The sequence below is a fragment of the Prionailurus bengalensis genome, chromosome B3 (assembly GCF_016509475.1).
Source record: "Prionailurus bengalensis isolate Pbe53 chromosome B3, Fcat_Pben_1.1_paternal_pri, whole genome shotgun sequence".
In the NCBI taxonomy this organism is placed as follows: Eukaryota; Metazoa; Chordata; class Mammalia; order Carnivora; family Felidae; genus Prionailurus; species Prionailurus bengalensis.
The window spans coordinates 52,625,796-52,638,230 of record NC_057355.1 but is presented as its reverse complement, the minus strand read 5'-3'; the positions used below and the strand labels follow the sequence as shown (position 1 = coordinate 52,638,230).

The 12,435-nt window shown below is 37.7% G+C and overlaps 1 protein-coding gene across 1 annotated transcript in view; it reads left to right on the top strand.

Moving 5' to 3' along the window:
* TMOD3 (tropomodulin 3) overlaps positions 1-12,435 on the top strand; it is an 80,390-nt gene that overhangs the window by 46,873 nt on the left and 21,082 nt on the right. The window contains exons 4-5 of the mRNA XM_043555418.1: positions 10,633-10,755; positions 12,215-12,304. Coding sequence (XP_043411353.1) covers positions 10,633-10,755; positions 12,215-12,304 — 213 coding nt within the window. The remainder of the gene's footprint in view (positions 1-10,632; positions 10,756-12,214; positions 12,305-12,435) is intronic.

Below are 12,435 nucleotides of genomic sequence, written 5' to 3'. Positions count from 1 at the left end.
TTTGCCCTACTCTTTAATATTTCTTACCGACTCTCATTTTGCTTTTCTTTGCCAGGAGTCTTCCTCTGCATTTCTAGTATCACCCTTCACCCTTACCTAGCCTGAGTTTTGTCCCCCAAGTGTCCCTTATTTTACAGATGAACCAGAGCCATGCTGCACCTTATATACTACATTCAGGTGCACCAGAGAATTCCCTTTGAGCCACTGACTCACCCAGATGGGGCTCCTCCATTCCTCACAGAGCCTCCGGTTCTCCCTGTTGGCTCTTAGGGAAGAGCCATCTATGCTTTTTGTTGTTTTTCCTTCCCCTCCCTGAGAAAGGAATGCCCTTGGGTTTTATTGTCAGAAATCCCACCTGCCCTACCTTTCCCTGCTTGTTACTAAAGGTGAATTTAACCTTATTGTTTTAAACTAAAAACTTCTCATACGCTTTCCAAGTTCTTTATTCATAATTATATCAGCTTTCCGGGAAACTTATTGTAGTTACTCTTACAATAAAAGAGGCTTCCCTCACCTTGCTGCGTACATGATTTCTTTGGAGAAAAGGCAGACCTCATCCCTTTATAAACCAAAAAGATCATGATTATAACCTGCCTGAATCAACAGGCTTATGTAACTGCCAGTGGGTAATTCGTTGCCACTAATTTGAAGATAAAGATGGGCTCTTACTTTTGTATGCATGTCTTATAAATCTAAACTTCCCTTATATGCACGTATATAAAGTGGTCGTCACCGACACTGTATAAAGTGCTCTTCCCCACCAATGAAGCTGGTATTTGAAATGGGCTGCTTAAGTTTAGTAACACAGACTGGTGTCTCCTTTTCAGACCGATCACTCTGTCTTTTTGAATGATTTACTCATTATTCCTTTGGGGTCAGGAGTTAGCCAGATGTATCGTTCGTCGCTCATATTAAGACCTCGTTTTATGGAAACTTTCCTCTGGGTAACCATACCCAGGGAATGCATATTCCTTTCCCTCCAACATTTAGTGTATAATTTACATACTATATAGAATACTGTAATTAATTGTTCCAGAATCATATACTATGCAGCTCTGTTATTAGTTTTTGTTCATTTAGGGATTGGTAAGTCCTCCTGATGAAATGACCATTTTGTCACTATGACGTGACCTTCCTTACCCCTGGTAAAGTGTTCTTTACTCTGGTATTCTTTTACCCCTGGTAAAGTATTCTTTACTCTGAAATCTACATTGTCTTATATTAATATAGCCAATCTTACTTTCTTTTCGTTAGTGCTAGTATGGAATATCTTTTCTGTTGTCTCATCAGTTCTTTGTTCCCTTTTCCCTCCTTTCCCCCTCATATCTTCCATGTCTCTGCTTAACTTTTTGAATATATGGAATATAATTATAATAACAGTTTTAATATCCTTACTTGCTAATTTTACATCTGTCATTATTAAGTCAGTTATATTGGATTATTTTTCCTAGCTAATGGATGGAATTTTCCTGCTTCTTACATTCTGGTTATTTTTTTAATTGGATTTAGACATTATGAATTTTAACTTGTTGGGTGCTGGATATTTTGGTTTCACTGTAAATATTCCTGAATTTCTTTCTGGGACATGATTAAGTCCCTTGGAAACAGTTTGATTTTTAGGGACTTGTTTTTAAGATTTGTTGGATGAGACTGGAGCAGTATTCATTCAGTCTAGGGCTAAATTTTTCTCCACTGCAGGAACTTCTGAGCTGCTTACCCAATGCTCTATGAATGATGAGGTTTTATAGTCTGGTTGCTGGGAACACGTCTTACTCTCAGCCCTGCATGAGAACAGGCACTATTATCTGTAATTTTTTCAGGTGTTTTTTCCTTGGCCCCAAGTAGTTCCATCACACACATGTGCTGAGTACTGCTCTGCTGGGTATGAAAAGGCAGCCCTCTGCAGAGCTCCAGAGCTCCAGTTCTGTGCAACTCTCTCCTCTCTGGGATTCTTTCTTGCACATGCACAGCCACTTTGGTCTTTCTGGACCTCAGCTCTGTCTCCTCGGTTCAGAACGTTCTCCCAGGCCTGCCTTGGTTCCCGCTCCCTGTGCTGCAGCTAGACACTTTCTCCAGGCAGGAAGCTGAGCAGTCACAGGGTTTCCTTTGTTTCTCATCTCTCTGGGATCGCTGCCCTTGGTTGTGTGACGATTATTAGTATCTTGAAAACTTCTTTCACATATCTTGTCCATTTTGGGGTTTCAGGCATGTGGGTAAATCCTGTCTTTATTAGTTCATTTTGGCCACAGATGGAAGTCTCTAGAATTCTATCTCCCCCAAATAAAGATCTCTTACTTTCCATACAGTGTCTTTCTAGCTCATTATCTAGTGTACACAAACTCACTAAACATTTGTTGAATAAATGAGCATTTATTGCAGTATTGAGTAAGTTCATGTGTCTTTGGGTGAAAATAAAAATGCCTTTCCAGGATCTGCCCTTCATTCTTGAGTTTGGTTGATTTGAAGTTTATGTGCATCTGATCAAAAGGTGGCCTAATTGCCTGGAATCTGTTCTGGAACTGGTAGCTTTTAAACAAACACTAAAATTAGCTAGCTAGGGGCCTTTCACCTCTGTAGAAATGAAATAAATAGGAGCCATCTCTGTTTCTTTTTATTATACCTTATATATACTCAGCAAGGCTGGGAGCTATGACTAAGATAATTTCTTTACATTTGTGGTAGCTGTAACTTGCTATCACAGCAAAAGAGAAGAGATGAGGATTAGTGAAGAAAGGTCCCGGCAATAAAATTGTTAACATGGTTAACAATATCTCTTACTGATTGGTGACAAAAACAAGGGTCTTGGCAAGATCGTCCCTTTTTTTTTTTCCCCTCTTGGCACAAACATGAGTTTGGGTAAGTGCCATGCATTTAAATCACTATTACATGAATTCTTATCTTGGTTTCTTCTATTTCCTTAGCTGTCATTTGTAGTTACATAAACATTACTGAACTGTTCTAACATTAGCAACCAAGAGTCATAGCTCTGTTTTTGTTTATTTTGTTTCATTTGGGGGTTGGGGGGGCATGTCATTTCATACTTGTCTGAGAGATGTTTTCTGACCTAGTCATTGTTTATTGTCTTATTTTGCCTCAGTATAAAGAATTGTCATTTCAGTTTTTAAAAATTGTAGTTTTAGACTTTGTTACGTTAAATAAAGAAATTAAAGTCACTTAGATAGAGTTATAAGTTAGGGCTTTTTTGACCATATTTCAAGGAGAGGAAAAACAATTAGATTAGTCCAGGGTAACTCATACTAATCTTTTCAGAACTATAATCATCCAGATTAGTGGTTATCAATTTGAATAAGTAATTATCAGAATCGCTTAGGGAACTTTCTCAGAAATACCATACATAACCAGTTTCCATTCCCTGAAGTTTAAGAACCACTGATAAAGATACTTGGAGCTTTATGTTTTTTAATCTTACTGGGTTGTTAGTTTGTCTTGGAAAACTGTCTCTATCTCTCTCTGTCTCTCTCTCTCTCTCTCTCTCTCTCTCTCTCTCACACACACACACACACACACACACACACATATATGCACACACATGCAAGAAATTCCAGGGGAAATAAGAATAAAGAATTAATGTGTTGGGGCGCCTGGGTGGCTCAGTTGGTTGAGCGTCCGACTTCAGCTCAAGTCATGGTCTCACGGTTCGTGGGTTTGAGCCCCACATCGGGCTCTGTGCTGGCAGCTCAGAATCTGGAGCCTGCTTCAGATTCTGTGTTTCCCTCTCTTTGCTCCTCCCCCACTCATGCTCTATCTCTCTCTCAAAAATAAATAAACATTAAAAAAATTAAAAAAGAATTAACGTGTCTATTATGTTTATTATATACCAGTTCCTTTATATATATTAAATCATTTTATCAGAATGAGATGGAGAATTCTTTAAAGAAATAATCTATGATTTGAAAAAACACAAAGGAATCAAGATAAGCATAATAAAGTGGAATACTAATAAGTTTAAAATTTTTTTTAAAAGCAGTATCAAATTTGTTGTGCATTTCCTTACTCTGCAAAAAACACCACCATACAAAATACCTATCATTTCACTCATCTTGCACGATTTTGGGGTGCAAACCAAACTAACCATTATAAAGATCTATTATATTTGTCAGTATCTCATGGTCATTAAGATTTTTAACTTAAGTCTAACTGATGAAAGACTAAATTAGGACACATGTTAAGAAAGGCATTTCCTGTTTTATGGGATCGAAGCAGTGTGCTAATGTATTTCTCAGAAAACAGCTGATTTTGATTAAGAAGTACAAACCTGCTGTATGACTCAGTACGTCTCAGAAAATTATCTTTTTTCCTTTACGTTTTAGGGGGTGAATATATGTTTACTCAGGCAGACAGAAAACCATATTTAATACATTTTTTGAATGTCTTTATTAAGTATGCATCATAAAATTTCCCATTTGGAGTATACAGTTTAATGACTTCTGGTGTATTTGCAGAGTTGTGCAACTATCACCACAGTCTTCAGGTTAGGACATTTTCATCACCCAAAAAGAAACCATGTATGTATCCATGAGTCGTCAGTCTTCATTCCTCACTCTATTCCCAGCCCTAGGAAACCACTTATCTACTTAATTTCTCTGGTGCTTATACTACCATATCTAAAAATCCTTTGCCTAACTCGAGGTCATGGAGATTTAGTCTTACTGCTTTTTTTTTTTTTTTTTTTGGAAAGAGAGAGGGAGAGAGAGAGAGAATGAACCCACACAAGTGGGGGAGGGGGTGGGAGGGAGGGAATCTTAAGCAAGCATGATGCTCAGTGCAGAGCCCAACACAGGACTCGATCTCAGGACTCTGAGATCATGATCTGAGCTGAAATCAAGAGTCACATGCTTAACTGACTGAGGCACCCAGGTACCCTTCTTATCCCTGTTTCTATGATTGTTAGAGTTTTAGGTCTTACATCTAGGTCTGTAATCCACTTTGAATTAATATGGTAATTAACGTATGGTAAGTATGACATAGGGGATTGACTTCATTATTTTGCAAGTAGTTATCCAGTTCTCCCAGCATCATTTACAGTTCTTTCTCCATTGAATTGCCTTGGTACCCTTACAGACTTCAATTGACCATTAACAAAAAGGGTTTATTTCTGGACACTCAACCTCTATTCCATTGATCCAGATGTCTTTCCTTATGCACCATAACACTGTTGATTACAGTAGTTTTATATTAAGTTTTGAAATTGGGATGTGTAAGTCCTTCAGTTTTGTTCTTCTCTTTCAAGGTTACTTGGCAGTCCTAGGTCTCTTGGATTTCCATATGAATTTTAGCATCACCTTGTCATTTTCTGCAAAAAAGTCAGCTGAGATTTTGAAAGGGAGTGTTTAAGTCTATAAATTAATTTGGGGGGATCTCCTTAGGTTTTGTACTCATAATATTAAACTTCATTTCTGCCTAGCTTATTTTCTTATGAAGTTAAATTTCCTTACTGTTACTTTTCTGTAATGAGATTTTGTAAAAATGCATTAAAATACAAGTCTTACAGGGTTAATGTTAAGCTAACCATGAAGGAATATGAAGTACTTAATTTTTATACTGTTAAAAACAATATCGTATAGACTAAATACCTCTACAACAAAAATCTCTATATACAGAGAATTTATTATAAAGAGGAGCACCAGCTGAGGTACCAAACTGTTTCAGAGCTGTATAAAATAGAAAAATTGTATATCACAGGAAAATTTCCATAAGCCCTCAAAATTTTGTTGTTTAGCTTTGTTGTTTTTTTTATGATGAGATTAATTTTGTATTTATAAGTTTGGCAAAAGTTTATGGGAAAATTAGATATGAATAATGCCTCTATGGAATGTAGATGAGGATTACAAAAATAAACATTTTAGATTTTTATAATGCTTTAAATTCCATTGGTCCCTAGAATAAGACATGGGCAGCTATTTGATAGTTTGTGTAGTTTTGTTTCATAAGTGAATACCATAATCTAGTGGTTCTCAACCTTGACTGCTATGCATTAAGGTCCCTAGAGAGTTTATAAAAATCCAGATGTCTCACACACCAGACCAATTAAACCAGAATCTCTGGGACTTGGACATCACAATTTTTTAAAGTTCCACAGGTGAATCCAGTGTGCAGCCAATCTTTAGAAGCCCCTCCCATAGACAGTTGAAAATGTAGTGAGACTAAGCTCAGGAAAATGTAATTATCCTGAAATGGCAATTAAAGGCATGAATGGTATGCTACTTTAATTATACTATCAACCACTGAGAAAAGTGCTATGGAATTATCAGGATGTAATGATTTGGATTTGCCTTTGTCTGTGAACCAATAATAAAAGATTGTCTAATCAGAATTCCAAAATTTGGTACTAACATGATCAGTTATGGATGCCATTATATATTTGAGGTATTTGTTTGAGGGGAAGAGTCTACTGTTAAAAAGTTAATTTGAAAGCTACCAGTTTAGGGGCGCCTGGATGGCTCAGTCAGTTAAGTGTCTGACTTCAGCTCAGGTCACGATCTTGTGGTTCGTGAGTTTGAGCCCGCATCGGGCTCTGTGCTGACCGCTCAGAGCCTGGAGCCCGTTTCGTATTCTGTGTCTCCCTCTCTCTGCCCTTTGTCTGCTTACACTCTGTCTCTAGCTCTCTCTCAAAAATAAACATTAAAAAAAATTTTTTTTAAGTGAAAGCCACCAGTTTATTGGAAGAAACACTCCTGTGTTCTAGTATTAACTCTGCTGTGTAAGTTATTTAAGTTAGACTTTATAAAATGAGGTGATTGAACTGGAGGTGGTCACCAAATTATTTATTCAATAGATTGTCTTGCCCACTTTGTGCCAGGCAAGGATACAGGGATAAACAGAGAACATAAACCATGCCCCTGAAAAGCTCACAGAAGGCAGACAAATATGCAGAATGTGTCTGTGTAGCTATAGCGAAATGTTCAGGGAATCCAGGGAGTACAGAGGTGTACTTCAGCTGGTCCAATATTGGAATACAGTCTGTAGTTGCCTATTAAGTAACAATGCAAAAATCCCTTCATTCTTACTGGCACAACCTGTCTCTGAAATAGACTGAAAATGCCACCTTTGCAACTGGACATACGACCATTGCTGGTCCGTGACACCAGAGGAGAAATCTGGACAATTTTCCTTATAAACGTTATAAAAAGTTTTCTTTATAAAAATTGACAATTGTGCCCTTCCTTCCTGTCCTGACCTTGTTGCTTGAGGGCTTGATACTTAGTGTTACAAAGGTTGTCTTGAGACTGATGGCCTGAGAACAAAGGCTTCTATGTTGATTAAAGCCAAAGAGAAAAATGGAAAGAGCCTAGATCCTTGATGTCAGTACTGAGCTGCTGAACCATCCCTATAGCCACCTACATGTGGAGTTACTGAGATGATAAAAATACTTATTGTTGGAACTCTTGCTGTTTAAAGTGGTCTGTAGTTCAGTATCGGCATCACCTGGGAGTTAACTCTCATCCCATATCAGACTTGTGGGTCAGAATCTGTACTTTAAAGATCACCATATGAGTGAGGTGCACATTAAAGCTTGAGAAGCACCAGTTTAAACCCCTTTTAATTGGGTATTCTGTTATATGCAGTTAAAAACATTTTTACTGGGGTGCCTGGATGGCTCACTTGGTTAAGCATCTGACTCTTGATCTCAGCTCAAATCAAGATCTCACGGTTCATGAATTCAAGCCCCGAGTTGGGCTCTGCACTGATGGTGTGGAGCCTGCCTGGGATTCTGTCTTTACCTCCTTCTCTGCCCCTCCCCTGTTCTCTCTCTCTCTCTCTCAAAATAAACAAATAAACTTTAAAAAGCAAACAAAAAAACATCCTTACTGATACAAATACACTATAAATTGGCCAAATACAATTTTTTAAATAAGAAAATACTTGACCAGAAAGACTTCTAAGATGTATAAAATTGCAAGAGACTATTATTCTTACATACCAACCCAAACAAGCAGTCTAAGTGCATTGTTACAGTTTTTTTTTAATGTTTATTTATTTATTTTGAGAGAAAAGAGCACATGCATGTATGTGAGCAGGGGAGGGGCAGAGAGAGGTAGAGAGAGAGAGAGAATCCCAGGCAGGCTCCATGCTATCAGCACAGAGCCCAACTCGGGGCTCAGCTCAGTCTCACGAACTGTGAGATCCTGACCTTAGCTGAAATCAAAAGTCAGACACAACTGACTGAGCCACCCAGGTGCCCCTAAGTGCATTTATTATAGTTTTTAAAAAGCTATCAGAGAGCTTGAGGACACAAAACATAAATGATTCTAGAAAGTGACAAACCCTTCTTGAGATTGATGACCCACTTATCTCTTTTCTGAATGAAATGTAGGGAAAAACAGAAAACTACGATAGAAAGGAGTAAGGAGAAATCAGCCTAACTTTTAACAAACTTTTAATGACTGTGTATGGATTGGATGATAGATTAGAATCCAGAGAAGCCTTAGAGCAGTGCTGTCCACTAGAACTTTCTGCCATGATGGAAATGTTCAGTGTCTGTGTTAACCAGTGTGTAGCTCCATCTAACTAAATGCAGCTATCAAGTATTTGAACTGTGACTGTGGAACTGAATTTCTAATTTTAATTAATTTAAATTTAAATAGTCACATGTGGCTAGTGGCTACCGTATTGGATAGTGCAGCACCCCCAGTTCTTTCCTGCAGGTCTTCATTTAGTGCCAGGGACACTACAAGAACAGACGCAATAAAGTAGAGCAGAGAGAAAATTCCGGAGGCATAGGTTTTCAGCTGGGAGAGACTGAGGGAGAGGCAGGAGGGATGGGACAAATCCCTTTAAGGCCAACCCCAACTTCACAGAGTATAAAGCAGATAAGACGAGAGGGCCTGAGAGATCTGCCAAGGCCCCAAAATTAGGGGATGGGACTGGAAAACAAAGAGAGCTCCACAGTCATCCAGAAAGCTGATGGCCTAGGCCACATATCAAGAGAAATCTCTCAAAGTTCACCATTCAAAAAGGGAAGATGCTCAGGACATCTCCAGAACCTCACCATGGTTATAATACAAGGTCTTGCTGAAGAGAAAGTCCTGATCCTATATTCAAAATGTTTGAGGCCAATGAGGAATTGAATCAAACTAAAGTTGCAACAAAGGCCAGATTTTCCTTCAGTTTCTGCCATACTTTTACACAAAAATGCTTAGCTTGGAGTCAAAGATCATAAGACACATAGCCCCATACTCAAGAAAATAACAGTCAATAGAAGACTCAGACATGATCCAGATACTGGTGTTATCAGCTAGGGACTTTAAAAATAACTGTAACAAATGCCAAAAAATCTGAGGGACAAGGTAGACAGCACGCATGAACAAATGAGGAATTTCAGCAGACACGTGGAAACTATTTTTTTAAAAAGAACTAAATGGAAATGCTAAACATAAAAAACATACAATATCAGAAATTAAGATCCTTTAGATGGGCTTAGCAGAAAATAGCTGAACAGTTTTGGCCAGAGTCCTGGGAGCAGTCTATTGTGGTGGGATTCCTTATGGGTACACTGATGTGTACCTTGAAGAAGTACACAACACTCACTGATTCTAAACCCACATTCTTTTGATAGAGCACTGCATAGATCCATCAGGCCACATATTCTTTCATATTTCTCTGGTAGTTTCTTTGGCACATCTGTGAATCTATGCATAGGCCTTTTCCAGATCACTTAGTAAGACTTTTCACTTGTCCTGGGAGAGAAACTGGAGGCAATCTTAGTAACTCAGGCTCTGCCATGTGAGTACATCTTATTTGATCAGCAGTTGTGTCATTATCACTTCTCATTCTCTTCATGTTTTCAATCTTGCGTTGGACATATGGTAATAAAATACTGATTTTCACATAATAGTTTCTTATCAGGTAACCCTTGTTAGTTTCCATCGAGGCTTAGATGAACAGTGACCTAAAGTTTCACGAAACCACTTAGAACATACAGGAATTTCTTTGCAATTAGATCTTGAATTTCTGGAATCAAAATTGCCTCTGCCATCCCCTAAGTGACTGTAACAGCTTGTTGCTTAAGAATAAAAAAGTAGAGGGGCGCCTGGATGGCTCAGTCAGTTAAGCGTCTGACTCTTGGTTTTAGCTCAGGTCATGATCTCACAGTTTTTGAGTTTGAGCCCACGCCAGGCTCTCTGCTTTCAGCACAGAACCTGCTTTGGATCTTCTGTCCCCCTGTCTCTGCCCATCCTCTGCTTGTTCTGTCTCTCTTAAATAAATAAGAACTTAAAAAAATAATAATTAAAAAAAGTGGATTTTGCAGGGTCTTTTAAATCTCTCTAAAGTTTTATAGATTCTTAAAATTTATTCCTATATTCATCTTTTAATTCGCTATTTGTTTAGTAATTCATAATTACTCCAAAAAGATCCTATTTTTAATTTCACAAATAGAATTCCTCAGGTGTGTTTTTTTTTTTTTTTCTTCATTTCAACTTGTACAGCCAAATATTGCCCTGGAAACTTATAATACATATTGAAGATGAAATGTTATTGTAATTGTTTATCTTGTTGACTTTTTCCTTCAGCTTCAATTGTACTTTTCATAATTTTTGTTAGAAGAGTAAATTTTTAATAAGTTAGTTCATAGCAGTAGTATTGGAATTAACAAACTGCTTTATTTTACAGGGAAAATATTTATCCCTAAACAGAAGCCTGTACAGACTTTCACAGAAGAAAAAGTATCTCTTGACCCAGAATTAGAAGAAGCTTTGACAAGTGCTTCTGATACAGAATTGTGTGACCTTGCAGGTATCTCCTAAAACACATTTGTGAATGAGTGTGGAGGGGAGGGGAGTACCAGCACATCCCTGTATACGTCATACAGATGCTTCCTTTGCCTAGCAAAGTGCTGTTGAATCAGTGACCACATATTTGGCTTTGTTTTGTACACTATAAATGTGACATAAAGGATTTCAGTTTTTAAAATACTGTCAGTGGTGAACTTTTTATGTTAATGGAATGTATTGTATTATTTGACATCTTTTCCCATGTTACCATATTTGAAAGTCTTTATAAAAATGTTTCATCAGCTGGTGCTCAGTTAGAAGCTGTCCTATCTAAGCATTGAAAAAGAGTCTCCAGCATCAACTGCTGTCCCATTTTATCAGAAGACCTTGAGATGAGGGGCGTCTGGCTGGCTGAGTCGGTAGAGCATGCAACTCTTGATCTTGGGATTGTGAGTTTGAACCTCACATGGAGTGTAGAGATTACTAAAAATAAATAATAAACTTTGAAGAAAAAGAGGACCCCAAGATGAATAACCGGAAAGCATTTATACTCACCACTTTCCCATCTTTTCTGAAGTATATACGGAACACTCCAAACCGCCCTGTTGTTTTCATCATTGCCAGTTTCTTTTCTGGACAAGTATCTCCCCCACCAGCCTCAGCACACACCCATTTTCCTTGGTAGAAAAATATGACATATGGGGATATCTTAGCACCAACTAACCCCAAGAGCTAACATGTGTGAAAGAAGAGTGATGGTTCTTATGGAATGACCCAGGACAGGGACAATCGAAGTGTAGTCTACAGCCAGAACAGGTGTCTTATTCCTTGGGGTGCTCAGGACTGAGGTGTTTGTAAATGGTGCTTTCATCAGGGTGGAATGGGCTGGGGGCATACTGTAGCTTCTGCCATGTTTGTGCAAAAAGGGTATCAAAACCAAAAACCAAATTTATCTCTCCTGTCATTTTTGAGGGATGCTAGTTAATATCACAGATGAGAGTTCAACTATACTTTTGGTATTTTACCCTTAACTAAAATATGAATGTAAATGAACATGAAAGTTAACAAATGTAAAAATAACGGTTAGGTTGAAAATCTATCTTTTGCACTGTTCCTAAAACCTTGTGCGAAGTATTAACAGCAAACACAGATCATTTCAATATTCTCTCTTAGTTACCAAATGGAGCTAAGCATAGATTAACATTTAAGATTAGTCTGGCTCCAGTTGTAGGTCTGAATTCGGAAATGTGGGAGATCTAAATTCCAAAATGAAGAGGAAAATAAAAGAGTATTAATGAGAAAGGGATTGTAGGTGATTTTTTAATCACATTGTCTCCTTTTTTGGGAGCTGCAAAATCTGTATTTTAATTGAGTAGAAAAATGTTCAGAAAACGTTAAAATCAAATTTTTGGTTGAAAAACCAATTCTTTATGGTTAAAACTGATGGAAATAAAAATAACTTTCTTTTTCTGTATTTATAGCTATCCTTGGGATGCACAATTTGATAACGAATGCACAGTTATGTAATATAGTGGGAAGTAGTAATGGTGTCGACCAAGAACATTTCTCAAGTGAGTACTTGTACTGTGTTGTGAATTTGAACCCTTTGTTAAATGTACTGTATTTTGTTATCTTCATGTATCAACTTCAGTATATACATACCAAATGTTACACATAAGTACTTGAAACCTAAGATTCCAGT